Raw genomic sequence first — 27335 nt, forward strand, 5'->3', positions numbered from 1 at the left:
CAGGCTCTGGCAGCCCCGGCGGGAGGCCGCGGAGGCGGTCCCCGCGGTTGCGGCGTTGGGGGCCCAGGAGCGGCCGCGGGCCGTGCTGCTGGTGGGGCCGCGGCGGGTCCTGGTGCTGGACGAGGCGGGCGGGCTGGCGGCGTTCGAGGTGGCTCAGGGGCGCTGGACGCCGGTGCTGCAGCCCGCTGCCAGCGGGCCCCGCGCCATGCTGGCGGCCGCCCCGCTGCACGGATGGGACGAGACGCTCTGCGCCGTGGCCGGCGGCGACGGGCGCCTCCTCCTGTTCGCCTTGAGCCGCCCCGGGGCCGCCGCCAAGCTCACGCTGTTCGAGGGGGCCGTGCACGGGCTGAGCTGGGCCCCCCGTCCTGGGCTGCCCCCCGACACCGCTGCTGCTCTTCTGGCCTCCGGTCCCGAAGGGGAGATGCTCTGGCTGGACGTCACCCACCGCCCCGGGCAGGCACCCTGGGTGCAGCTCATGGGTCGGTACCTGTTGCCCCCCTGCAAGCAGCGCTGGCACACCTGTGCCACCTTCTTGCCCCAGGAAAGGCTCCTGGTCTGTGGGGACCGCCGGGGCTCCCTCCTCCTCTTCCCTTGCAGCGGCTCCTCGGGGTGGGCTGCAGAAGGCACCAGCATTGTCAATGGCAGCACTGACCCCGTTGTTGAGGACTCCAGCAATGAGCTGGAACCCTCTTGCTTGTTGCACAAAGGGGCTCTTCCTCTTGAGTCCCCACTGTCAGTGCTCTTTGGACTCCATGGGAAGACAGGAGTTACCTCGGTGACCACCCACAGTGGGTATATTTACAGCACTGGCCGGGATGGTGTCTACCGCCAGCTCCGCCTGCGGGACCAGCAGCTGGAGGTCCTGCAGAAGCACAGGCCCTGCAAAGGGCTGCAATGGATTGAGGAGCTGCGCTTCACATCGGATGGGGACCTGCTTGTGCTGGGCTTTCACGCTGACAACTTCGTGGTGTGGAGCAGCAGGACCGGCGCGAACATCCACTGCATCCCCTGTGGGGGCGGGCACCGCTCCTGGAGCTACTGCAGCAGCCCTTTGGCCGAGGTGTTTGCCTTCATCAAGTCTGGGGATGTGATGCTGTACCACCATGAGGCCGAGCCCTGCGAGCAGCAAGTGCTGCTGGCATCCCTGCACGGCCGGGAGATCACCTGCGTGCGGCGCCTGGGGGCCCTGGAGGTGCCCGGCCACGCCACCGTTAATGTGTTTGTCACCGGCAGTGAGGACACCACAGCCTGTGTCCTGGTGCTCAGTGAGAGCTCTCGGGCAGCTGTGCCCCTTGCCCGCCTCAGTGACCACATTTCCAGTGTGAGGACGTTGGCATTCGCCATGGGACCTGGAGATGAGGGCTTTGGTGATGAGGGCTTGTCTGCCCTGCTCTTCTCTGCAGGCGGCCGCGCACAGATTGAGTGCTACCGGCTGCTGTGCACTGGGGACACGGCGGCTCAGAGTGCTGTGGCCTGCCAGGTCATCCACGTGGCCTCCCACCGGCTGGACAAGCACTGGGAGAAGAAGAAGAACAGGCACAAGCTTGTCAAGATGGACCCAGAGACAAGGTGATGATCGGAAACTGCCCAAGGCAGGATTAGTAGTGATCAGTGTGGGAGGCTGGTGGGAACTGCAGGGGCCTCCACTGGAATACCTGCTCTGTGCAGCTGCAGGTTCAGCTGAGGCCAGCGTGGCTTCACGTGTGATTCCTGGTGTACAGTGCCCTGTGGGCCTCAAGAGGCTTTTGGTGTTAGGGAAGGGCTCAGGGCTGCTCTCCTGGGCCACTCACCTCCATGGGGCCACAGAGGTGTTGGTGAATGTTGTGTCTTTGCTGCAGGTACATGTCCCTGTCAGTTGTGCCTGGGACGAGCACCAAGCAGCTGCCAACACCCTGGAAATTCCTGGCTGCTGCCTGCAGTGATGGATCAGTCCGGTGAGGAGCCATCATGGGGAGAACAAAGCTGGTGATAGCAGCAGAGCAGGCTCAGAACAGGAGGCTGCTGCCATGGGATGTGGCCTGCTCTGAGCTGGCCACGAGACAGCGCATGGTGGGAAATGGGGCAGTGGAGCCAGAAGCTCCTACTCTCCCACAGCCAGCTGCCCTCTGCTCCATTACAGGATCTTTGGGCTGCTGGAGGCTGCACGGAAGTTGGTGCTGGTGGCAGAGTCATTTCACCACCAGCGCTGTGTGCTGAAGGTGGAAGCGTTCCTGCACACGTGGGCAGGAGGGGAGAGGTGAGCCCCGAATGCTGGGCTGCAATCGATGGGCTCTGGGGAGAAATGTCTGTCCTTGCAGGGATGGCAGCTCAGCAGGCAGAGGGAAGGGAGAAGTTAAGCCCTGGGGGGTGTTCTGCCACTTCCATGAATCTCAGTGGGGACCCCCAGGGCTGCAGCCAGAAACTCCCTGTACACCCCCCATTCTAGGAGGCACCTCCTGTGCAGCGCAGCCACTGATGGCAGCATTGCCTTCTGGGACATCACTGGCCCCATCATGGATGCAGCAGATGCCCTGCACCAAGCAGAGGAAGAGATGCAGCCCCTGGGTGAGTGCTGCTGCCCAGCAGCTCTTGTGCTCCCTCTGACCAAGGTGAGCGTTGCTCTCCTGACCCAGCCTGTTTACCCAGCCCTGGACGCCCCCCTGGTCACCATCATGGCCCACAGCTGCGGAGTGAACAGCCTGCACATCCGCGGGACACCCGAGGGACGGTACCTGGTGGCCAGTGGCAGTGATGATGGCTCCATCCATGTCTGCCTGCTGGAGGTAGCCCTGGGCAGGGGTGAGGCCACGGCAGGGACCTGCCTGCAGCTCCTGGAGCGGGTGTCCAGGCCCTGTGCCCATGCTGCCCATGTGACGGGGATCCGGGTGCTGCGGCCAGACCTGCTGCTCTCTGCCTCAGTGGACCAGCGCCTGACGCTGTGGAAGCTGTGCCCAGGAGAGCTGGTGCCCCTCAGCACCACCTTCTTCCACGTGCCTGACCTAGCCGAGCTGGACTGCTGGGAGGTGTTGGAGGCTGGGGGCGAGCTGCGGTACTACTGCGTGCTCTGTGGGCAGGGCCTGGAGATGCTGTGTGGCACAGCCTCCTCCAAACCTCCTCCACAAGAGGCTCCTCAGTAATGGGGCAGGTGTGTGACACATCCAGGTCCCTGCGTGCATTCAGAGGGCACCCTGCACTTGGGCTCTGCCCATCACTGTGGTCCCTGCCTTCAGCCTGCACACTCATGTGTCTTGTCCTGAGGGGCCAGGCATACTTGGCTCCTTTAGGCACATGCCGTGGTTGTGGTGCTCGAGGCCAATGGTCTCTGGGAAGAAGGCAGATGTGATCTCTCCTGGACGAGCCTAGGGCTTCCCCATGCAGTAAGGAAGTGGGGCTGTTAGTCCCCACTGCCCAAGAGCAGCTCTTCCTCTGCAAGGTGTGAAGGACCCATGTCAGCTTTCCAGTCTTGATCTCAGAGAGGAACCTTGCTTAGGAGGTACTGAGGACATGGCCCAGCCCAGGGAGCTTGAGGAGCAGCAGGACGCCAGGAAGGGTCAGGGACTGGTGTGACACATGGTGGGCTGCAGCCTTGTGTGTCCACGGACAGAGCCCCGCGTGACAGTCCTGGCCCTGCAGAGCTGAGGATAGTGCTGAAATGCACAGGGACACTGATCCTCCACAGCAGCACCCTTGTGGCTGCGCTGTCCACAAATAGCACCCCCCTCAGGCCAAGTGGGTTTTTCCTGCACAGCAGCAGGACCCAGGACAGTCGGACCAAAGAAAGGAAGGAAGGACAAACAACCCTGAGGTCAGACACATAGAGGGGTTGTCCAGCAACGAGTGTATTGGGCCCAACTACTGGGGCCTGGCTCAGAGCCCAACAGGAGCCAGGAGCCTCAGGAGCTCCCTGCCAGCACAGAGCACCTTTCAATAAAGTTTTGAGGGAGGTGAAGTTGGCATTTGTCTGTCTTTGTGGTGACTGGTCCCTGCTGCCACCTCCCAAGTACTCCCAGCCCAGCTTCTGGGGTGCCACAGGAACTCTTTTCCCTTCTACTGGTGTGGATGTGGAGGGGCATCCATGTCGCACACTGGACACAGCTGCAGAGAGCACAGACCAATCCCTAAACACCATGGGCAGGGAAGCGCCTCCACGGGGCTGAACTGTGCCTTGCCTGCCTGGAGCAGCCCCTTGCCCTGCCAGGAGACTGTGCCCTGTTCTCCCCCCACAACGTGTGGGGTGCGAGTGACTGCCACACCATGGTGCAGCTCTTCAGGGGTGGCTCAGATCTGGCTCAGAGGAGGGAGGTGCAGGGTTGCCAGGGCACTGTGAAACACATCCCTCACTGCTCCCAGCAGCTGGAGGCGAGCAAACATCTGGTCAAAGAGATGAGGGAATGGCTCCTGCAAAGAGAGAGGCAGCTTGGGACAGGGGGCCATCACACTCCTGGCACCATTCCCCACATGGCTGCCCCCCAAGAGCAGTGCAGCCCAAAAGGACTGCAGGGCCACAAGGCTGCAGGCAGGGACACCTAACTCACCCCAAGGATGTGCACTCGGTTGTAGTAGGAGCTGAAATCCATGCTGAGCTGGATCAGGAACTTGCACACCTACAAGGCAGAGACAGTCTCATGGCACAGTGAATTCTGGCTGGTCTTGGGCCCTCACCTACCCCAAGCACAGCAGGACTGCCCCAGGGGCACTGCCATCCATTCTCTCAGCATGTCCCTATGTTGCTCACTGATGGGCAGCATCTGCTGGCATGGAACTTTGCCCTGGGCTGGGACTGCTGGAGCAGCATCCATGGATGCTACAGCACCTGGCACTTACTGTCTCTGTGTTGGCAGTGATCCGGATCCCCTTGGAGGGTGCGGGCAGCTGTGCTGCCTGCTGCAGGACTTCAGGGAAGGGCAGGAGATAGTTGAAGAGCAGGAGCCATTCACCCTGTGAAGGGATTACATGTCTAAATGTCAGATCCTCCTGGGCCAGTAGCATCCATCACCAGAGCCGAGGGTGCAGAGATCCCCCCATTCCTCGTCTCAGCACTCACCTCTTCTCGGAGGCAGGAGAAGTTCAGTTCAGACACTGGTGGCAGAGGTGGGTATGTGCCTGGAAAGCAGGGAGACTGTTGTGCCCAAAGAAGCCCCTGTGGCTCCAGAAGAGGCTGTCAGAGGGTGGTGGGGCTGGTGCTCACCCCGCTCCACAGCCTGCTGGAAGGTGCTGAAGAGCGTGGCCAGTCGGGCACAGTTGTACATCACAAAGGCACCACTCTTCGTTCCCTTTGTGGAGATGCTGCTGTTCTCCAGGTCCAGGGTGATCTGAGGGCAGGGAGAAGTCACAGTCCAGGCTGCTCAGCACTCCACTCTTCCCACAACCTTCCAGTCCTGGCTCCATGCAAGCTGCTGTCCTACCTGACTCCGGTGAGCAGTGCTCAGCATCTCAAACCTGATGGCAGCCACTGTCAGGGTATCAATCACCTCTGTCCAGGCCTCATCTGTGCAGAAGACAGGTGCCATCAGGCACAGCTTGCTCCTTTCCCATGTACTGATACCCCCAGCACCCAGGCAGGACACCCCTGCCAGGACCAGGCAGTAGCTGAGGACCAGCACACCACCAGCCCTGGCTCCCATCGGAAGGAGTTGCTCTGTGCCAGTGCCCTGGATGTTTAGATGTCTTCCCAAAGCAAGGGCGACACCTGGCTCAATCCTGGAGGGGAGAAGGAGCACCCTGCAGGTGCAGCCCCCCTGGCTGTGGACTCATGGGAGCAATGAAGATGGGATGGAGCATGCATGGAGCCCCAGCTCTCACCTTGTGCAAGCTCCCCATACTTTATCACGGAGGCTTTGTACATCTGGTGCTTTCGGAGCCTGGGAGAAACACAGACAGAGCCAGCTGCTGTGGGCAGAGCTGGCCCACAGGGAGCCTCAGCAGCAGAGAAAGCAGCAGGTGCCTTGCACACCAACTTACTGGAAGTACTGGTCTGCCCCAATGGGTGATGAGGGGTTGGTCACCTTCACTGGCCCACAGACAAGATGTTTCTGGAAGACAGAGAGGCTGAGGCTGGGAACTGAGTGAAATCCAGCCCTGTTCTAAACCTAGTCATGAGCCAAGGATGGATGCTGGGGGCCACACTGAGAAGGGCCAGAGGTTGCTCCTGCTCACTTGCAAAGCTGTGTGGGCTCCCGGATCCAAAATCCTCCAGAGCACATCCAGCTGCTGCTGCTGGAATTCCTCCTCACAGTTCACCACATGCACGATGCTGCAGCAACTGCTCTGGCCTTTGGCCTGCAGCAGAGCACAACAGGGAGCTCAATCCTATAGCCTGGCAGAAGGAAAGGACACTTGGGAAGAGAGAGGCGGGCAGTGCTGTAGGGTCACTCACTGGGCACTGCAGAACAGCTTCCTGCAGCTCAGCCAAGCACTGCAGTGTCCTCTCTGTCACTGAAAGAAGGAGGGACACACAACAGGACATGGGGTTCTCCACCCCCCACCATAGAGTCTGCCCCAGGCTCAAACCAGACTGAAGGGGAGCAAGAGGGGCAAGCCATTCGTGTCCATCACCCCACCTTATTTCTGTTAAAAACAGCTGAAGGAAACAGGCCTACGTGCACCCATTCCACCCCCACCGCCACACCGGAGCTGCTGTACACGTGAGGCTCACCGAGAAGCACATCTAGATTGGGGTCGTAGCCCAACAAGCCCTGCTGCTCCACGAAGCTCTTCAGGTGCACCTTACAGATGCCACCCTGGGCTGTGCCTGGCCCCTGCTCACAGGCTGAGGCACAGGGGCACCGGCCCAGCGCTGCCTTCAGGGCCGAGATGGCCTCAGCGAGGGACGAGCCAGCGGAGCCGCAGGGCCAGCAGACGCGGAGCTGCCGCAGCACGTCCCAGCTGCTCTCCTCGCTGAGGGCAGGCACCGGGCGGACGTCGACCCTGCGAGAGAGGGCGAGGCAGGCGCTGGGAGCGGCGGGCCCTGCGGCGCGGGGCCGGGAGCAGGACGGGCCGCGGGCACTCACCCCTGTGCGCGCAGCAGCTGGGCCAGGTGCTCGGCCAGCAGGACGGAGCGGAGGTGGCGGGGCCGCAGGGCGCCGGGGCTGCGCAGGGCCGGGCAGTGCAGCACCACGCAGCCCGCCCGCGCCGCCGCCGCGGGGAGCGCCGGGCCGGGCAGAGGCCGCAGCAGGCGCTGGAAGGCCTCGGGGCGGTGCACCTGCACCGCCAGCCCCGCCGGCGTCTGCCGGCAGTCCCGCAGCGGCAGCACCGCCGGGCCCCGCAGCGACCGCACCGCCGACACGGCCTCGGGGGGCACCTGCGGGCGGAGGGCGAGGAGGGGTCCGGGCTGCACGTGCAGAGGCAGCCCCAGCCCCGCCGCCATCAAACAGCTCCCGCAAATCCCGCTCCCGACCCAGCCCTGCCCCCGCAGCGCGGCCTACCTGCCCGCCGGGAAAGGCGGCGCCCAGCGCGGCCCGCGGCGCCAGGAAATCCCGGTGGCGCAGGTTGCGGGCGCCGCTCTCCTTCATCCAGACCGCGGCGGGCCGCCCCAGGGCCCCGTTCAGCGCCCGCAGCGTCGCCGCCACCCCCGGCCGGCCCTCGCTCATCTCCTCGTCCATCGCGCGCTTCCGCCACCGCGACCGGAAGTGACGTCACGCACCCCCAGGCGCCGCCATGTTGCGTGTGTCGCTCCCGGGCGGCCATCTTGGTCACGGGCGCGAACGCCGGGCAGGGCGGCCATCTTGGGGGGACGGGCGCGGAGCCACCATGGTGGGTGTGGCGGGCAGCGGGCGCCGCCATGATGGGTGTGTCAGGTCAGGACCAAAGGACTGCGAGCAGGCACCCCGAATGGCCCGAGAGGGTCTCAGTCCCGCTCAGCCTCACCCCAGCGGGGCCATGGTGTCACCCTGAGGTGTGTAGGTACCCGCTCTTCTCCAAAACTGGGGAGCCCAGACCTAAAACCCTTAGGAACCGAGTGGGAGCAGGAGCCAGAGGCCGTGCCGGGCTCAGAGAGGCCTGGGCAGGAACGGGCTGCCCGGGGCAGGGAGTGCAGCGCAGCCATGGGCATGGCCCAGCCCAGAGCACAGCCTAGCGGTGCCTGGGCTGTCGGGGACAACAAGGGGCCCTGGGAGCAGGTCCAGCAGCCTGAACTGTGCTGGGAAGGGAGCTTGGGATGGGCTGGAGTGTGTGAGGCAGACCCGAGCTGTGGGCATGGTGTCACTGGCAGACCCCGGCTGGCCAGTCCAGCTGTCCGCCATGAGCCCCAGGGCCTGGCTGGGCTGTGACACGATGGCAGAGGAACACCAGCAGCACCCGTGTGCCTGCAGCATGGCCTCTGCGTGGCACCGAGATGAGCAGCTGTGGGTGCACACCCTGCGATGTTCTCTGGGCCTGCCCCAGTGGGCTGCTCTCCTGTCCAGCACATGAGCAGTGTCCCGCTTATCGGCCCCAGGAAGAAGGAAATGGAAGCGATTAGATCACGCCATCATGGTCTTGATTACATCTGCAGAGATGAGCTGCTCCACAGCGATGGTTGGAGCGCAGACCTGACAGAGAGCTCACACTGCTGGCCAGCTCCCTGACAAGTGTGCCAGGCTGCTGAACTGGGGACAGGGCAAGGGCTCAGCACACCCCCAGCCCCACGGCACCAAGCCTGAAAGACGGGGAGCAGGAAGCGCCAAACCCCACCACAGCTCAGAGCTAGGGACCTCCCTTTCTACCGTGCCCTTCCTGCCCTCCCGTTAAGGCAGGTGGGGGGGTGGGGAGAAAGGAAGGAGCTCTGCCCGCAGGGCCCAAACCGGTTCCTCCAGGGCTTGTGTGCATGGGGAAAAAGGGGGGGGAGCAGGGTGAGGGCAGATCCTGCTGCATGGGCTCTTCCAGGAATGCAACAATTGGCTTTGGGGCTCCTCGGGCAGCTCTGGAGCCCCAGGGCTGCAGCCCACAGCCAGTGAGAATCTGCAGCCCCGGGGCAGGAGTGAGAACATGTCCCCCAGCCGTGCCATGGTGGATGCTCCCTGCACCACCCACAGCCAAGAGGTGATCTGAGAATCGCTGCTCACGCCAGACCAACTGCTGACTGTCCGCAGGGCAGGAGCTGCCCAGGACCCCTGCCCGGCCAGGGGGACTTGCTGGACCTTGTGTCCACTCAAGGTGGGTCCAGGCTGGATCCATCCACATCCCCAGAGCGTCCCGCAGGCCGCCCACGTGGGCCCTGGCAGCGCAGTGGCCTGGGGAGGGCTCTCGGAGGCGCCGAAAGAGCTCTGGAAAGACACGACATCCCCGATGGCTCTCTGGCTGCTGGCTCAGCGGGAGTGATCGTGTCATTCCAAAGCCATCTCTCTCCAGGGGCTGGATCCTGCCCACCCTTGCAGGCACTGGGGTGCTGCAAGGGCCAGGAGAGCCGGCATGGGCAGGAAGTTTGGCAGTATCACATTGCCTGCGCCACCGTGGTGCAGGGGACCACATCCACCCTGCGGCCAAGCAGCCGTGCTCCCCGTACTCTCCCAGGAAGCCAGCTGCTATTTTTAGCTGTTAGCTGTTTTTTAGCACAAGAAATGGAAAAGCCCCCAGCCCGGTGCAGGGGCTGAGCCACGAGGCTGGGCACCGGCGATCCCCCGTTCTGACACCACCCGTTTCCAGAGCGGCCCCGGCAGGGGTTGCAGTGGGACACGCGGCTCTTGCCCAGCACAGGGGGGTGGGCAGGGGCGGGGGGCGTGTGGGGCGAGGCGGTGGCGGGAGCGCGGGTAACGAAACCCCAGGGCAGCTGGGCACAGCGGGGACAGCTGCTTTTGGGATTCCGTTGCCCGCGCTGGCGCCGCGGAGGGATGGGCACGGGCACCACAGCCACGCCACCCCGAGCGTGGGGCAGACGGTGGGCCAAGAGGGGAGAGGGCGACTTACCGGCGGGGAGCGGGGCGGAGATGAGTGGCAGCCGCTGCCGGGCCGTTGTGATCGGGGGTGCCGGCAGAGACCGGGCTGTGCTGCCGGCTCCCCCCGCGCCGCGGGCCGGGTGCCAAGGGGAGGGCGGCACGGCCGAGCCAAAAGGAAACGGCTCCGAACAAAGCCCCGGTGGGGCTGGAGCAACTGGTGCCAGCCCATCAGCCCCGACGGGGCCCGGAAACACGAGCCGTCCCCGAGGGAGGGCACCTGCCCCGGCACCTGCGCCTAGAGGCGGCACGGCCCCGCCGCTGCCAGCGCCTCCAGCCCCCGCCCCGGCGAGGAGCCCTCGGCGACGCCGCGGGGGAATTCAAACCGCGTGGGGAACCCCACCGGCCCCATGCGGAGCTCTCGCGGTGTTGCCCGGGGATCCCAAGGACCCTGCGCTGGCCAAGGCTGCCGGCTGTGGGAATTCCTGATGACTCCGGCTCGGCACGGTGGCGGGAAATGCTCCGGCGCCACTGCCAGGGAGCTTCCCGGTGGCCCCCGCAATGTCAGGCTACGGCTGGCCCCGGGGGGTGACACAGGTCGGGGACGTGGGTCCCTGTCCCAGGGCACCTCTGAGCCCGCAGTGTCACCGGCCTCACCGAGCGCGGCAGGAGGAAGGGGAGGGTGCAGGGAAGGTCCCGCCGGCGGCTCCGGGGGTTCAGCCCCGACTGGCAACAGCCGCCCGCAGTGGGGCACTCGGGGAACCGGGGCGCCGTGACCAGCCTGGGGCAGCCCTGCGGCACCAGCGGGGCCGGGCCAGGAGCGCAGCCGAGACCCGGGCCCGCTCCCTCCCGCCCGGGGAGCCGCCCGCTCCCCTCTCACCTCCGGCCCCGCAGCCTTCGGCACAGCAGCCCGGGCCGGTCCGCAGCCCCTCCCGGCGGCGGGGCCGGGGCGGCGGGGCCGGGGAGGCTCCAGCGGGACACCCCGCACCCCGCTCCCGCCGTGCGGCTCCCGCCCCGCCACCGGCCGCTTTCGGTTTCGCTCCGGCGCCCACCTGGGCTCTGCAGGTCGGGGCGCGCCCGGGCCCGGAGGCAGCGGGTGTGTGAGTGTCGCTGCCCTCCCGTCCCTCAGGACCCCGGGCGGGGGGACCCGAGGGCTCCCCGGGAGCCCCGCTCCGATCCCGCTCCCCCGGTGGCGCTGTGCCGACCCCGGCCGCCGGGGGGCGGTAGCGGCGGGGGCGGGGCCGCCCGGCGGTTCCGGCGGTGTCGCGGCCATGGCGGCGCTGCGGCGGCTCGTGCCGGCGGTGGGGCGGGCGGCGGGCAGGTACCGGCACCGGCAACCGGCACCGCGGCTGCTCTGCGACCGGGGGAGGTGCCTGTAGGATGCAGTAGGGTGTCCGGGAGGTGTCCGTGGGTCCCCCGTGTCCCAGCTGCTCACTCTCCCCGCAGAGCGCCGTTCCGGAGCCACCGGCTCACTCCGGCGGATGATGAGATGTACCAGCGGACGCGGGTGATGATGCTGGAGCCGGAGTCCCCCAACATCATGTTCATCGAGGGCTACAGCACCCGCGGCTTCACCATCAGCGGAGACCTGGTGGTGGGGCCCTGCGCCGTCCTGCCCCGCAGCATCCTCCAGTGGAACGTGAGTGCCGGCCGGGGCTGCCGGTCGCCACCGCGCGCCGGGGGCCGCTCCCCTCAGCGCCCGCCGTGTCCCCGCAGGTTGGCTCCCACCGGGACATCTCGCTCGAGAGTCTGTCGCTGTTCCGGCTGCTGGAGCCCCAGATAGGTACGCGGGGCAGGAGGGCCGCGGGCGGCCCCCCCTTCGGGCTGCGGTCGGGGTGGCTGTGCGGGAGCCATTGGTGCCTGCAGGAAGGGCCGCTCTGGCCGAGGCCGCTCGGATGCTGCCGTGCCCAGCCTTGTCTTGCCCTGCTTGCAGAGATCCTGGTGCTGGGCACAGGGGACAGAGTGGAGCGGCTCCACCCTACCACGATGAAGCAGATGCGGGAGTGCGGGATTGCTGTGGAGGTGCAGGACACGGTAAGGGCGAGCACAGGCAGCACCCCACTGAGAGGGAGGGAGGGAGGGGGTCATGTGCCATGTGGGGAAGGGCCAAGTCTCCTGTCTGAAGGCCGGAGCTTCACTCACTCCCTTTTCTATTCACAGGCCAATGCATGTGCAACCTTCAACTTCCTAATGAATGAAAGGCGTGTGGTGGCTGCTGGGCTCATCCCCCCGCGGGGCACCTACGGGGTGTAGGCGCTGCTGCCATGCCCATGGCCTGGGCGGTTCTTCCCCTGCCTGTCTGAAGCCCCGGAGCGTCACTGCTCCCGACTGAGAAACCGTGAACTGTGGAGCTGTCAGCTCAGCCCTCTGCACACAGGAGGCTGTGAAATACACGGGCTTAGCTCTTCCCTGCAGTGCCTGGCTTCTTGGCCTCCCTGCCCAGTCTGGGCTGGAGACTGTGGGGCACAGCACAAGGCTTTGCTGGCGGCACTGCTCCCACAGCCCTGCCAAGGTCATGCCCCACAACTTGGCAGCAAGAAGCCTCATCTGAGGGAGGGTGAGGGCTGGTGGGGTGAGCTGTACATCCCCAGGCACATCTGGAGCTCCACGAGGAAAATATAAGTAAATGGGAAGTACCAGAAATTGTGTGGTGGTTAATGCACAACGCATTGAGGCTGTAACAAATGGAGGGGGCATGTGGCTCACCTTGGGCACTGGGCAGCATGCGTGGTGGTGGGATGCCATGTGCCAGCACCTTCCCAAGCACAGCCAGCAGCAGCAGCTAGTGTGTCCCAGCTGGTGCTGGCCTGGCTTGGGCTCTTTGGTGGAGCTTTGTACCACCCCAGCACAGATGTCCCTTGGGCAGTGTTGGTCCAAGGATGCTGCATCCCCTTTCACTGAAGGCTCAAGCTCCAGCAGGGGACTTGGAAAGGGTCCCTGTCCTGACCAGGATGGTTCATAGTTGGGGATGTCACCCCTGGGGAAGAGAGTACATGTATCTAATGGCAGCCTCATGCCCTGAACTCTGCCACCTTGGCAAGCAAAGGCAGGGGACACAGCTGCAAGGTTAGGGTGGCTTTGCTTAGCAAGTGTCTTAATGAGTGTGTGACACCGACACCGTGGCACTGTAGTCCAGGCTCTGGTTTTAGTGTATAAATCAAATTTGACATCCCCACACCACTGATGGTAAACACACTTTTCAGCAGGAGTGATGTGTGGGACATAACTGAAACAGGGGTAAAATACTTTTTTGGCTCCTGGCACTGCAAGCACGGGTAAACCTGCCAAGCCAGGGAAGGTTGCACTGCTCAGGCCTGCAGAAGTGCAGACCAGCTCCTTTAGAACTTTGAGCCCCTCCCAGTGCACTGCCCACCTTCCAGCAAACAACTGCTCTGTTGGAGCCTGGGCAGGTAATCCACAGTGAGCAGCCCAAGGGGGTGCAGCCACTGGGCCTGGAAGTGTGGCAACTACAAGAGGTTTAGGGGAAGAACACAGCAGCTGGATCAGGAACGGGGGCCTGCAGCATCCTGGCTGCTGCCACAGCTGGGTTGGGCAGCTCCCAGCAGGAGAAAATGGCAATGTAAAACCGTTTTGTTTCTTACCCAGCAGTCCAGCCCTTGTTTTCTGCTCTCAGGAAGGGTTTTTAAAGAAGCCACACTGTGTTACCCACTCAGCCCTGTTTGAGGGCTCTCCTCTCCCTGTTGCCCTTCAGATGCACAGAGTCCCTTCTTCCCATCTGGGGTTATCAGCTGCCTCTGACAGTGTGGAAACAAGGGACAGAGCCAAGGATGGAGCCAGGGAGGTAAAGAAGGGAAAGGGGCTCCGAGCTGACACCAACTGCACATATTTTCATTTTTTTATTGTAAAACATGGCCAACACGTGCAAGGCTCCAGCCCAGGATCACAGCTCCTGGGTGGAAGGCAGGCCCCGTGGGTGGTCAGGAAGCAGCCAAGGGACAGCAGGAGCTCCAGGCAGCCCAGAGTAATGGCACTTCTGCAGCAAGAGCAGCTCCCGCGCGGAGCAGCGCAGGGCTGGGTGGCACAGGGACAGACAGATCTCCTTCAGAAGAGGCGCTTCTCATACCTGCGAGGGAGCAGCACCAGGGAGCCCCTTACTGACCCACCTCACTCAGGGCAGGGACAAAGGTGCACTACAGAATGGATCCTGCCAGCCCAGGGAGGGGAACAGCCTCAGCTCCCTGACAGAACGCGGCTTGGCGCGGCTGTGGTGCCAGGGCAAGCCAATGAATGGCACACCAAGCCAAAGGCACGGCAGCTGAGGTACAGGGTGGCTGTTCCTCACCCCCAACACCCCCCAGGGTGACAAGCATCCTGCCAAGAAGCACTTACGAGTGGAGGCCGTGCACCCCTCCTTCAACCTGGGCAGATGTTGTCCTCTTCTCAAATTTCAGCTCTCCCGAGTACATCATGGCTCTGAGGGGGAAGGACACCTGTCACAAGCCAGGCAGAGCCTAGGAGGACAATGCTCTGGCACATGATCAGCTGGAACATCTGGGATGAGGGTCACTGGTTCCTCCAGCTGTGGCCACAATGGTCTTTGCTGTGCTCCCAAGAACCAGACTGGGAAATGTAATTCAAACATTTTGAGCCCAGCCAGCTGAATATGCCACACCTGCATCCCTGGGGCTGGCAGATCCATCATGCACTCCCCACTGGAGATGAGGGAAGAGAGCTACAAATTATCCAGAACACACAACAGCTTGAGTACAGCTGCACAAGACTCCAGACAGCAGCACCGTGACCTAACCAGAGCACAGGCATAGGGAAGCACTCACCGGACTTGGGTCAGGCTCTTGGCACCGATATCCTGGCAGGAATGCTGGATCCCAGCAATTAGGTATGGAATGAATTTATGGATAGAGCCCTTGTCTTGCACTGCACCGGAGACCCCCTGGGCCACTTTAATTTTGTCTGTCTCACTGCACGAAAGCACAAATCAAGGGTATTTGTGAAGCAGAGAAACCCCAAAAGCTTGATCTGCTGCCCCAAAGCACCATCTCTGACCTGAAATACCGATTCTGGCTGCCCAGGTTCTTGTCCATGGCATCTAGGGAGCCCATGCCGCGGTATTTCTTCAGCCTGATGCCATCCGAGAAGAAGTACTCGCCTGGGGCCTCCGTGGTGGCAGCCAGGAGAGAGCCCATCATCACTGGCACAAGATATCACCGGGAACAGCACATCAGCAGCAGCGGCAGCGGCTGCAAAATCCCTCAGGGGTCCTGGGCACAGCACTGGCTGCAGCCCCCGTGCCCCCAGCAGGTAAACGTCCCCATGCCCAGCGTGATGCCGTACGGAAACGCTTCCTAGGAGATCCCCTAGAGCGGCGCTCACCTGTGGAGGCCCCAAGCGCCAGGGCCTTGGCGATGTGCCCAACCGTCTGGATGCCTCCGTCGGCGATGACGGGGACGCCGAACCTCCTGGCGTACTCGGACACCTTGTACACCGCCGTGGCCTGGGGACGGCCGCACGCCAGCACTGCGGGGACAGCACAGCCGCTCAGCCCCGGCCGGCGGCACTCCCCTCCCAGCACACGCATGCTCCGGCACTCAGAACGCACAAATCCCCGGGTGCTCCTTCCCTAGGCTGAATCCAAGAGAAGCGGGTGCCCGGGAGATGCCTGCTGAGACCTCCTCACAGCCCTTGGCTCCAAAAAGCTGTGAGGGACCACAGGACTTTGATTGGATGCCTGGGATCAGACGAGACTCGTGGCTCGATCCTTGTGCACAGCAGACACGTGGGGAGCTTGGGAAGGAAATAAAGCAAACTCCAAAAGCCCCTCTCCAAAAGCATCCCTGGCATGTAGCCATGTCCCACTGCTGGCTCTCTCCTGGAGCTGCCAGACCCCTTGTCCATGTACCCAGCATCTGTACCATGTGCCTCTTGAAAGGAAAGGCAGCTGGCTGGGAGAGAGCTCACACGCCTGTACATGCTATAGATATAAATATATCTATACATACAGGCCTGCATATACACACAAACACACATGCAGCAGTGGAAAAGGAAAGAGGCAGAATGGTTTGGTAATAATTTATGTTCCTGCCCTGCAACGTAGCAAGGGTTCCACCAAGTTTAGCTGCCCAAGAGGAGAGTTATCAGCTTTGGATTTACTTGTTCTTCCCAGTCAGTAGCAGTTAAGAAGCTTCCCGCTATGTGAGGAAAACCAGCACAAGGCATGTCTTGTAACATGTTTGTCAGCCACAGGCATGCAAGAACACAGATAAGCTCCTCTCAGGGAGACGTCCCTTCCCCACCATCAGCTGGAAGCCTTTTCTTCAGTCATGGTTAGTCCCATAAACTGGGTAAGATTAAGGCCATACAGTATTAGTACTTTGGAGTGTGAAATCCAGGTGTGGATTGCCTGCACAGTGGCAGTGCTGGCAGCACGTCCCTGGCAGAGGCCTGCTGGGGCAAGGAGGCTACAGTTTCTCTACTCCCAGCACTCAGCAGCAGCTGCTGAGGGAGGGCAGCCAGACTCCAGGCTGAGATTGTGACAGAACTAAATTTAATCAGACCCCAGCATTCAGCTCAGGCTCAGCCAGCCAGGGAGAGGCTGCCAGCTTTATCATCAATGCCCTTAAAGAGATGGTCTTGCAGTTCTGCACTGCTGAAGGCCACAGTGCAGCTGCAAAATGCTGCCGTGGAAGAGCTCTGTGGAGAGAAACCCCCATTTCTGAAGGGTTTTGAGGGTCTATGGGAGTGTGCCATAGACAGTGCAGGGCCTGCAGAAACCTCTCAAGCACAACCACAGAGACCAGCCCTTTTAAGGCACAGCTTGGCTCAGGGCCCCTGGGAGCATCGTGCCTCTCCCAGTGCCCAGTGCCACGGCCCCGGAGCGCAGGCTTCCCAAGCAGGGTCTGAGCACACACACACATCACACGGTCAGGGTAAGGGTTTGTCCCTTTCAGGGTATTGGCAAAGGGTGGCCCTACAAAATCATCTGCTAGAGAAAACCTTCCAGGATCTGCAAGAGTAAACCTCTCCCTTTGAGGTGTGTCAGAACTAGGAGAAAGGACAAAGCCTAAGGCTTGCCTTGCAGGGGCTGCCTGGTCAGAGCATCAGAGCAGAGAACACTGCACCCTGTGCTGGGCAGGCAGAAGCCCCTTCTCTCCACAGGACTTGGTGGGGAAAAGATGGAACGCAGCAGCCAAGGTGGCCACGTGCAGTGAAGTCCCTCTGTAACTCAGGGGAGCCAGCTCCATGGGAAGGGAGCACAACTTGCCCAGAACTAGGGCTACATTTTGAACATGATCGAGAACTGCTCAGGGATCACCTCCCAGTACTGGATCAGCAGGAGCATGCCTGGCCAGGGATCCAAAAGGTGCAGTCAGGCTCCTAACTGGAATTTGGAGTGGAGAGAGGACAGGCCTGAGTTCCCTCAGCTTGGACAGTTCAGATTCTGCTTTACAAAATCAGAAAGGCTTCTCAGATTTCATTTCAGATTCAAAACCAGTATCCAAAGCCACAAAACCCCAAGTGCATCTACAGCTAAATTATTCTCAAACAAGCAGAAGGGCCATATGCAGCCAAATCAGGGTCCTGCTTCAAGACACATAATTAGGGTTGGGAACAGGGCAAATGACTTACTATAGGTGCCCGTGACAGTAGAAGGGCATTTGGGGCTGTGGGACTTTAGGTCTGGAGGGATCTTTGGAGCAGCTAAACAAAAACAAACACACATATTTTAGAGACAGAAGAACAGCAGCAGAACAAAGGACCCCAGAAATGACCTGCTACTGGGCAGAGCATACAGTGTGGGACAGAGCTGACTTTGCAGACCCTTCCTAGCCTGAGCCAAGCCAGAGGCCAGATCCAAGGCAGCCAGGCCCGGCTGTGCACAGCGCATGCTCGCCCTACCCCAGCAGCCACCCAGAGAGGCGAGTCCTACCCCAAAAAGCCAGAGTTCTTGCCCTTAACAGCACCTGGGGAGCTGTAGGCAAGAGGCAAGAGTTCTGCAACTACATCTCCTGTGAAGTGCCACACTCTGCCTCTGCTCTACACCTTTGCCAAAATCAGCAGCCAACCCCGTTCCTGGGGCAGCTGGAGGAACCCCAGGGACATTGACCACTCTGCAGATCAGAGCATGCCTTTGCCTCAGAGCCAGGGTAGGACACGTGTGTCCTGGCTCTGCTCTGGCTATGGAAGTGTCAGCCCAAGGACACTACTCCCTCCTTAGAAAGCTGACCTGAGACAGACTGCCCTGACTGGGAACCCCCTGCAGCAGGCAAAGCGGGAACACAGCACAGGTCCAGGGCTGCTCACAGGCTCCATGCTGGAAAGGGCAGAGCTAATGCAGCTCCTACAGCCAAGCAGCTGCTCACCTGCTGCCTCCTGTGGCACAGACCAAGGACCAAAGCAGTGAGGGGCTGTGCTCATGGACTGCAGCGCCTTGCTGCACCACCACTCTGCACCCCACCTGAGAGGTCAACACGCAAGGACTGAGCCTGTCCTCAAGACAGATTTTCTTCAGGCCCTGGGGGATGCCCCTCTTGCCTTTTAGCTAAGGGTGGCACAGCCTCTGCCCCACACAAACTCTGTCTAACTGCAGAGACAAAAGCAAGAAATTCCATTTTGGCCTGGACAGGCATCGAGCCCAGATCAATACTCAAGCATCACGCACACTGCTGCCAGAGGGAAAGGGAGCACGGACGGCCCAGTGCACTTCACCCATCAGCACTGGGGATCCAGTAAGCCCCTCTCCCTGCAGAGCTGCCTGCCAGCCCCATTCCACACCGAGCCAACAGCTCCCCTCAGGCAAAGCCACCATCTGCCACACCAGCTCTACTCAGTCTCGGTCAGTCCTGGGAAATGCCTTTGCTGCTGCTGCCACCCCAAAGGTTGGAAGTCCTGGACAAAGGGGGTGAAAGACGTCTTCCTGATGGACACTGCCCTCAAAACTGGAGAATTCCATCCCAGCCATGCTACTTTTCAGCAGGGAATTTCTACTAAACACGTGTCTTCAGCCTATTTAGGAGGCGGCTGATCTCTCTCACCTTCCTGTGTGATGCAGATGGAGCCACTGCCCATCCCGACCCTCAGGGCATCAACCCCCGCGTCAATGAGGTTCTTGGCCTGAGCAGCAGTCACCACTGTGGGGAGTAAAAATCGGTTTGAAAACAGACAAGCACATTTGCAAACAACACTTCTCTGCCCTGAAGGTTCCCCCACGGCTGCCAACATCCCCCACCCAGGGCAACAGCCTATGCCAGAGCCGGGCCTGTCTGGGAGGAGCAGTGAGTTTCTGCTCCGGCTGCCACAGTGGGTGAGGTGACACTGCCCCTTTAGGCGATTCTACCTAACACACTTCGACCCAAAGGCTGAGGCAGCACAAGTCACGGCATGGTCATGGCATGGCTCTGGGCCACACGAAGCAGGGAGGGCAGAGTACAGGGTAACAGCAGCATCAAGTAAAGACAAGAACCACTGAGCTCTGCTGTCAAGAGCAGGGAAAAATTGCCACTAGATTTCCACATCAAGCAATATTCATTATTAAGCAAATTTTTAAACTGGTGTGTAAAATAGCTAATGCATCATGTGCTACGGAGGACTGTAACACCCTGTGCTGCAGAACAAAGGTTTCTAAGTATCTGCAGCAGTAAGCTACAGTGGTCTTGCTCCATTCCACAAGTCAGAGGAAACCATTTTAAACTCATAGAAATTTACCAAGATGACTGTTTCATTCACATCCCTGCAGCTCCCTCTATGTCTAAGAAATAAATGTCATTTAAAGACAAGAAGAGTTTTCAACACATGCCTACCATTTCCTCCAATAACTTGCAGGTTGGGATATTTCTCCTTAATGTATTTTATCATATTGATCTGGAATATGGAATTCCCCTGAGAGGAATCCTGCAACAGAAAGAAAATCAGTTTCAACCAGAATTTCTGCAGATTACAAATGCGGCTTCAGAAAAGTTTCAGATCTTCACTCTGCTTGCTGGGGTCTCTGCTAAGCTGAGTAATGGGGCAAAATGACTCCCCAAATTGGGCACAGAATCCCAGGAGAAGCTTCTGCCAAGACAGGAATGTACTTCCCTGCACAAGGGAAGTACATTGTAAAGACTTCAGTAAAATCCTTCAGGTTTAATCCTATAGCTTCTACAGAAGGCAACAAGCAGAACATTTGGCTGTGGATAAGAACCATCTGGCTCTATCAGGAGGACACTGTCAGCCCTGTCTCAAACTACAGGTGAAATGGAGAATGTTCCTTGTGAAACCCAGCAGGGCTGGTGGGGGGATGCAGCTCCCTGCTGTGCAGCAGAGCAGCTCAAATACCAGATGTTGAGCACTGAGCACTCAGTCCCTGCCAATCTGTGTGACCCAGTCAAATCACGTCTGTTAAACATTTCCCACTGCACAGCCGTGCCCTCAGAGCACAGCACACTCACAGTATCACAATCAATAAGAAAAACATGTGCAAATACAGGCAGTGACAACTGTGCCTGAGAGTTTACAGGCAAAAAAGGGAGACCAGCAGAGCAGCTCTGGGTTCACTGATCACTCCTGAACATCAGTGAGAGAGTAACACAGTAACAAACACCAAAGGGACGAAGGGGAACTAATAAGCTGAATATTCAAAACTAGTCAGGAACACCAGAGAGGCTGGTGGCAGAGTGGAAGAGGTATTTGTAGAAGATTCTGTACTAACTGACAATGCTTCTCTTCGCAGCCTTCAGGGCTTCAATGCACCCTACAAACTCCTTCAGATCACCTAAGTCTCCAGGGAAGAGGAATCCCTCCAGTCTGAGGATTCTAACCCGAACAAGAGTAAGAGGTCAACAAACTGCCACATTCTAACACAGAAAGGCCTGTGACAAAGGCAGCGAGGCTCATCCAGCCTGGGGACTCAACCCCAGTGTCCCAGGCCGACACAATGCCTGGGTGCCCCGTGGGTGCTCACCAGCACGACGGCGTCCACGCCCGCCTGCACCAGCAGGTCCAGCCGGTACTTGTCATCCTCGTGGGTCCCGATAGCAGCGCCACAGAGCAGCTGCTTCTTGGAGTCCTTCGAAGCCAGAGGGTAGTCCCTGTTCTTCTTGAGATCAGTGCGGGCAATGATAGCCACCAGCTCGTCATCTTCATTAACAATTGGCAGCTTGCCTGCAAACAGACAGAAGGAACATTACTGCAGATTTCTGCAGGAGACAGACATTAGCTCCGAGCAGTGCGGCAGACCGGGAGCAGCGGGCAGGAAAAAACTGCTGCAAGATGGAGACTCAGGTGTGTTACCAAATCTTGCTTGGCCATGGATGCCAGCGGCCCTGGGTTGACAAACAGAGAAAGGAGTTTGTAGGACTGGAGAAGGACTCCGTATTTTTACATCAACCATAGAAAATGTGTGCATCTTTTAATAATTACACACACAACACCCTATTCAAAGTGAAACTACTAAACCCTAAGAGGGATGAACTGAGCACTGAAATGCGAAGGCCAGGCCAGAAAATCAAAGACATATGGCTGGACAGCTGAACACTGGGCTGCCAAGAACCCCTCAAGTCCAAACACATTTGAGATGAAGGCATGTGAAGTTTGTACCCCAGCAGAGGGCTGTGGGCACTGTGCTCACCAGTGTCTCCCATGTTTCACCCACACAGGGACTGTGTGCCCACATTCACCCGCTACTGTCCCAGCCCAGCGCTTCCACAGCTCTCCCTCCTGCCACAGACAGTCACAGGTACCTTTTTTGCTCCTTTGCAGAATTTCATTTGCTTCTTTCAACATTACACCAGCTGGGGCCACAACAAGATCCTCCCGCTTTGTCATAATCTAGTGGGTGGGAGAAGATAAAAAGTCACAAGAACTCCTTCACACTGATCTGAAAATACCAAACCCCCCCTGCCCACACGAAACGCTCCGCAGTGGCCGTGCAGGAGTGCTCCACGAAGAGCCCACAGCACAGCAACACGCCTCCAGAAACACACAGGAACAGCCTCCAGTGTGCTCTCCCCACGTGGGCAGTGGCATCAGGCCCCAAGCCCATTAGTGCACTGAAAACAGGAGATGGCAGAAGGCCTCAGGAAGACAAGTGAAAGCACCTGGAAACAAGGGACAACTCTCAGATGACCCTTATTTGGGATACCACCCTAACAGTGCTCCCTTCCATTGGAGTACATGCTAATAAGGGCTGGAGACACCTTCACTGTCTCATGCTGTTCTGGCAGAAATGGTGCCCTCAATCTCATTTTCAGGCAGCATCTCCCGTGCGCAGGCCCTGGAAGGGCTCTGCCCAGAATAACCCAGTGCTGCTGCTGGTAAGGTCAGTGGGGCAAAGGAGTTGTGCCAATCCAAATATGCTCACCCACGCTCACTCTGACAAACAAGCACCAAAACACAGCGGAAAGCAAAGGGCAGTGCTGGACAGTGGGGAATGGTATGGTGGCTTTCATCACAACAGTGGTCTCTCACTGGGAGAGCAGCTCAGAGAGAGAATGAAATCTCCATCCTTGGAGATTTAGACACAGCCCCACAAAACCTCCTCCAGCTCAACATGCCTTGAGCAGGTGGCTTGACAAGAGACCTCCAAGTCCCTTTCCAACCACAGCATTCTGGGATCATCAAATTCCCATGAAAGGTTATTTGAGAAGGCTGGGCAAAGCTAAAAAGGAATGTTCTCTAACCCTTCAGGAAGGTAGATCAGTTGCATACAAAGGAGGAACATTTTAGTTATTTATATCATAAGAACAGACATTTTGCATTGGAAAGAGGCTGACCATGCCTGTATCTACCAAAAATGCTGTGACAGAACCCAAATCTCAAGAGAAGCCTGAGGCATCACAGACAAATCAAAGAACCACTAGGTTAGAAGAGACCTTCAAGATAATCGAGTCCAACCCATGCCCTAATACCTCAACTAAACCATGGCACTGAGTGCCACATCCAGTCTTTTTTTAAACACATCCAGAGATGGTGACTCCACCACCTCTCCAGGCAAACCATTCCAGTGATTTAGCACTCTTTCTGTAAAATTTTTTTCTAATATCCAACCTATATTTCCCTTAAGACTGTGTCCTCTGGTTCTGTCAGCTGCTGCCTGGAGAAAGTGACCAACCCCAACCTGACGGCAACCACCTTTCAGGTAGTTGTAGAGAGTGATAAGGTCACATCTGAGCCTCCTTTTCTCCAGGCTGAACAATCCCAGCTCCCTCAGTGGTTGGTTCCTCACAGGGTTTGTGTTCCCAGCCCCTCTCCAGCCTCGCTGCCTCCTCTGGACGTGCTTGAGTGTCCCAACATCCTTCCCAAACTGAGGGGCCAGAGCTGGACACAGCACTCCAGGTGTGCCCTCACCAGTGCCAGGTACAGGGGGAGAATGACCCCTCCCTGCTCCTGCTGGCCACACCATTCCTGATCCAGGCCAGGAGCCATTGGCCTTCTTGGCCACCAGGGCACACTGCTGGCTCATGTTCAGCTGGCAGTCACCAGCACCCCCAGGTCCCTTTGTGCCTGGGCAATGTCCAGCCACACCATCCCCAGCCTGTAGCATTGCAGGGGGTTATTGCAGCCAAAATGCAGGACTGGGCACTTGGATTGATTAAACTTCATTCTATTGGACTCTGCCCATCCCTCCAACCATTCCAGGTCTCCCTGCAGAGCCTTCTTACCTTCCAGCAGATGGGCACTGCTTCCAGCTTAGTTTCATCTGCAAATTTACCAATGAAAGACTCAACCCCCTCATCCATCTGTTGGTCCTACCCCTCCTTTTGCAATTGATATATTTATAAAAATATTTTTTATTATCCTTTACAAAAGTTGCCAAATTAAGTTTGAACTGAGCTTTGGCCTCTCTGATGTTTTTCCTACATGCCCTAACATCCCCCTTAAATACTTCCTGAGAGACCTGCCCCTCCTTCCAAAGATACATCCTCTTTTTATTCCTAAGTTCCTTCAAAACCTCGCTGTCCATCCAGGCTGGACATTTGCCTTGTCGACTCATCTTTGGGCACACAGGGACAGTCTCTTCCTGTGCCCTCAAGATTTCTGGACTCCTTTGTTTTTAAAGGCTGCTTCCCAAGGAACTCTCTGAATAAGGAAGCCCAGTGTAAAAGTCCTATTGATGTTCCTCCTCATTTCACCAAATATCAAGAACTCTATAATTTCATGATCACTATGCCCCGAGCAGCCTCCAACCACCACATCTCCCACCAGCCCATCTCTATTTGCAAGCCACAGATCTAACACAGTCCCTCCCCTGGTGGGCTCACCCACCAGCTGCAAGAAAAAGCTGTCCTCCACACACTCCGAAAACTTCCTGGACTGCCTCTTTCCTGCTGTGTTAAGTTTCCAGCAGATGTCTGGTAGGTTAAAGTAACCTACAAGAACAAGGGCTGGTGACACTTCCTCAGCCTGTGGGATTCATGCACTTCCCATGGAGACCCACGTGTTTAAGTGGATGGCAACGAATGGCTCAGTAAAAGGACTGCTGGACTGCAGGTGGAAAGAAGACTGAGGAAACCATTTGTTCCCCTGGCCTTGCCTGGTGACAGGGACAAGCACCACACACTGACAGCAGAAAGTTTCCTGCTCTGCAGTGCTGAATGACCCAAAGAAAGTATGAGGAAAGATCCTTCTCTGGCTCCTCTGAATGGGCAGCATTACTTCAAAGGCCATATGCACTTTTATAACCTACTCCTAGTTTAAGGCTCTTGTATCATGTTATCATGTATCATTTATAGCCGATTTCAAACCAAACAGGGATCAGCATGTGACACCACGTTTGGTCAGCAAGAGCTAAAAATATTTGTGATCCAAGAGGAAAGCATGGCCAAGAGGCACTGCTGGTGTAACCTGACAGCACCGCAGATCTCCAGTTACACAGCTTGTGTAACTGGAATCACAGAACGTTCTCCTGCATGAGGGCAGCCCGACAGCAAAGCAGTATGAAGGCCAGACTGCAAGTTCAGGGGGTTATTTGAAAGAGCAAGTAATCCAGATGATGTATACAGGGAAAGGCAGTCCAGAAAAGGAAGCTCAGCACTTGGGAGGGTTTGTTTGGCAGAGCACAGCTGCTACAAAGCTGGCCAGTGCCAGCGTGTGGGACGACAGCAGCAGCCATGAACACCAGCAATTAGTTAGTGAAGTAGGGGTGAATTTCCACAGCACCAAAAGATAACCCCCATGACTCACATAAAACTGCACGGTCTGCACTGCAGGAGTCGCTCAGAGAGTGCAAACGAACAAGACACCCTCCCCTGGAAATCCACTCACAGACAGACCTGCAGAGCTAAGCTGGAGCTGCTCCCTCCCACTGGCAGAACACCCTCACAGCCACACTCTCACCCTTATCCTTATCACAAGCCACATGGCTTCCTAACATAGTGTTCACACCCATCAGGTGTGAGCACTTCTCACCTCACCGAGGGGCAGGTCATGCTCTGACTCTTTCAGGAAATCAATATCTCTGGAGGAGATGATCCCAACCAGCTTGCCCCCCATCTTCCCATTGTCCGTGATGGGAATCCCACAAAATCCATGACGAGCTTTTGCTTCAAACACATCTCGCACTCGGTCATTGGGGCTCAGCACCACGGGGTCTGTGATGAATCCTTGCTCGTATTTCTGAAAGGAAGCAGATCCAGCAGCCAGGCTGAGTGGCACTGCCAGGCCAGACAGGAGCAAGGCACGTGCCTGCAGGTACTGCAGCCACTCACACGGGTCTGCCATCACCCAGCCTAGCCACATGCTCACCAACAGGACGACTCTCAAACCAGCAACAAGGCTCACTCAAATAACGTTAAAATTGAAGAGCCTCCAGGCTAACCTCCTCTCTGAAATGATGGGGAACATTCCCACACCAGGAGGACTGAAGTCCCAGGCTGACCACAGACAGCGCTGGGCACACACCAAGAGGGCTGTGCCTGCAAACCCTGGCAGCACTACAGCTCTGAAACGCGAAGATCGGGCACACGTCAGCAATCTCCTCACACAGCTCACTCAGCGAGGCCAGACCCGCTGCCCACCTCCACAGAGCACCCCGTGCCAGCACGGTTTGGGGCTGCCGTTACAACACTCACCTTCACCTTCCGCACCTCGTTGGCCTGGAACTCCGGGGTGCAGTTGTGGTGGATGAACCCAATTCCTCCGGTCAGCTGGGGACACAAAGGCGGCCGTGAGCCACCGCAGACACTGCCCGGCGCTGCGCCAGCCGGCTGCAGCAGCGGGGTCGGCACCGATGGAGCTCCGGGCCCGGCCTCGCCCCGCGGCGCCGCGGGGACCCCCGGGCAGCCACGCGGGTGCCTCAGGCAGCGCTTCCCGCCCCGCCAGCCCGCGGGGCCGCACTCACCGCCATGGCGATGGCCATGCTGGCCTCGGTGACCGTGTCCATGGGCGAGGAGACCAGCGGGGTCTTCAGCGTGATTCTCTTGGTCAGCGCCGAGGTCAGGTCCTGGCGGGGAGGCAGGCGGCGGCGGCGGGTGAGCGGCGGCACCGGCGCAACCCCCGGCCCGGCCCCCGGCCCGCTCCCCCGCCCCGGCCACTCACCACCTGGTCCGCCGTGAAGTCGATGTACCCCGGGAGGATGAGGAAATCGCTGCGGGGTAACGAGGGGGACACGCGTCAGCCACCGCAGCGGCCCCGCGCCCCAGGTCCCCGTCCCACCCCCGTGCCGGCCGCACTCACTTGTAGGTGAGCCCATCGCCGCAGCTGAAGAGCTGCTGAGCCGTCAGCCCGTCGTCGGGCACGTAGCCGGTGCCGCCGCTGATCAGATAGTCCGCCATGGCCCCGCCGCGTGCCCGCCCCGCCACACCGAGCGCACGCGCGCCCCGACGGCCGCCGGGAGGGACCGCTGTGCCCGCCCCGCCACGGCCGGGACAGAGCGCCTCCGGCACGGGCCGGCGCCCAGAGCGCCCCCTGGCGCCGTGGAGGGCCCGGAGCGGAGCACGGCCCCGGCCCCCGCCCTGCGGTGTGCCCGGCGGTAGCGGGCACACACCGGGCCCCGCCGTCGCTGCCAGCCGCCGGCGGGACCTGCTGGGCAGCTTCTCAGCACCGAGCCCAGTGACATCGGGTCATCGCGGCTGTCCTGTGCTCAGGCCGAGCAGCCGGGTCCAGTAGGCCCTGCCTGCCAGGCTCTGGCTTGGCCGGCACCAGCTCGTGGCACCAGTACAGTGTGAAACCTGCTAGAAGACCACCTAAAAAAGCCCAGCTACAGGTGACATGGTGGCATGCACAGAGAGACACTGTGGGTTAGGAGCTGAGTCCTACACCAGGTACTCCTGCAGCTTCAGAAGACAAGAATGGGCTTGTTGAGTCGGTGGTGAACGCAGAGCTGGGACAAACCAGCAGAATCCAAAGCAATTTTGTAAGTCAAAGGGGGCTGCACAAAGGATGAAAGTCAAGAGAGCAGTGAGGCCAGTCTTGCACCTCAAGGGGAATGAAAGGCAGAGAGGCAGCAGTCTCACCAGAGAGGATCCAGGGTGATCCCAGTAGCCCCCTCTTCCCAAGGCCACCAGGCCAGGCTGTACAAACAAGCAGTGTGAAGAGGACAGCTGCACACTGGGA

The 27335-nt window shown here is 59.4% G+C and overlaps 4 protein-coding genes and 1 long non-coding RNA gene across 12 annotated transcripts in view; 2 read left to right on the forward strand and 3 right to left on the reverse strand.

Moving 5' to 3' along the window:
• WDR6 (WD repeat domain 6) overlaps nt 1-3928 on the forward strand; it is a 6678-nt gene extending 2750 nt beyond the window's left edge. The window contains exons 4-8 of the mRNA XM_041425898.1: nt 68-1569; nt 1839-1934; nt 2120-2236; nt 2426-2544; nt 2626-3928. Of these exons, the coding sequence (XP_041281832.1) occupies nt 68-1569; nt 1839-1934; nt 2120-2236; nt 2426-2544; nt 2626-3116 (2325 nt within the window). The 3' untranslated portion in view covers nt 3117-3928. The remainder of the gene's footprint in view (nt 1-67; nt 1570-1838; nt 1935-2119; nt 2237-2425; nt 2545-2625) is intronic.
• Nucleotides 3801-7687, reverse strand: DALRD3 (DALR anticodon binding domain containing 3). Of its 3 annotated transcripts, XM_041425464.1 has the most exons (13): nt 7404-7661; nt 6990-7279; nt 6635-6906; nt 6356-6414; nt 6136-6258; nt 5941-6011; nt 5782-5840; nt 5385-5467; nt 5168-5291; nt 5024-5082; nt 4804-4917; nt 4515-4583; nt 3801-4377 (listed from the first exon to the last, which is right to left on the reverse strand). In XM_041425464.1, exons 1-13 carry the CDS (start codon nt 7578-7580, stop codon nt 4258-4260), a joined length of 1620 nt encoding a protein of 539 aa, XP_041281398.1. In that variant the 5' UTR covers nt 7581-7661; the 3' UTR covers nt 3801-4257. The 3 variants fall into 3 exon arrangements, with proteins under 3 accessions (XP_041281398.1, XP_041281397.1, XP_041281396.1); XM_041425463.1 differs by having other exon boundaries at nt 6635-7279; nt 7404-7687; XM_041425462.1 differs by having other exon boundaries at nt 6635-7634.
• Nucleotides 7629-12470, forward strand: NDUFAF3 (NADH:ubiquinone oxidoreductase complex assembly factor 3). 5 transcript variants are annotated; one of them, XM_041425472.1, is made up of 5 exons: nt 7629-7731; nt 11274-11466; nt 11544-11610; nt 11761-11861; nt 11988-12470. In XM_041425472.1, the coding sequence occupies exons 2-5, from the start codon at nt 11317-11319 to the stop codon at nt 12078-12080; spliced, it is 411 nt and encodes a 136-aa protein (XP_041281406.1). In that variant the 5' UTR covers nt 7629-7731; nt 11274-11316; the 3' UTR covers nt 12081-12470. The 5 variants fall into 5 exon arrangements, with proteins under 5 accessions (XP_041281406.1, XP_041281407.1, XP_041281403.1 ...); XM_041425473.1 differs by lacking the exon at nt 7629-7731 and adding an exon at nt 9593-9615; XM_041425469.1 differs by lacking the exon at nt 7629-7731 and adding an exon at nt 10247-10927.
• On the reverse strand, nt 8444-10056 carry LOC121347121. Its single transcript, XR_005954175.1, has 2 exons — nt 9862-10056; nt 8444-9221 (listed from the first exon to the last, which is right to left on the reverse strand). It is a non-coding gene; the product is annotated as an uncharacterized LOC121347121 (long non-coding RNA).
• A 1195-nt stretch (nt 12471-13665) lies between the features above and the next one.
• On the reverse strand, nt 13666-26651 carry IMPDH2 (inosine monophosphate dehydrogenase 2). Of its 2 annotated transcripts, XM_041425840.1 has the most exons (15): nt 26457-26651; nt 26319-26367; nt 26122-26223; nt 25853-25927; nt 25191-25397; nt 21524-21611; nt 20746-20945; nt 19604-19694; nt 18839-18934; nt 17433-17504; nt 15180-15323; nt 14853-14997; nt 14624-14767; nt 14178-14261; nt 13666-13911 (listed from the first exon to the last, which is right to left on the reverse strand). In XM_041425840.1, the coding sequence occupies exons 1-15, from the start codon at nt 26552-26554 to the stop codon at nt 13890-13892; spliced, it is 1617 nt and encodes a 538-aa protein (XP_041281774.1). In that variant the 5' UTR covers nt 26555-26651; the 3' UTR covers nt 13666-13889. The 2 variants fall into 2 exon arrangements, with proteins under 2 accessions (XP_041281774.1, XP_041281775.1); XM_041425841.1 differs by lacking the exon at nt 17433-17504.
• Nucleotides 26652-27335: the final 684 nt, after the last annotated feature.

The sequence above is a fragment of the Onychostruthus taczanowskii genome, unplaced genomic scaffold, assembly GCF_017590055.1.
Source record: "Onychostruthus taczanowskii isolate IOZ18803 unplaced genomic scaffold, ASM1759005v1 scaffold9, whole genome shotgun sequence".
Classification (NCBI taxonomy): Eukaryota; Metazoa; Chordata; class Aves; order Passeriformes; family Passeridae; genus Onychostruthus; species Onychostruthus taczanowskii.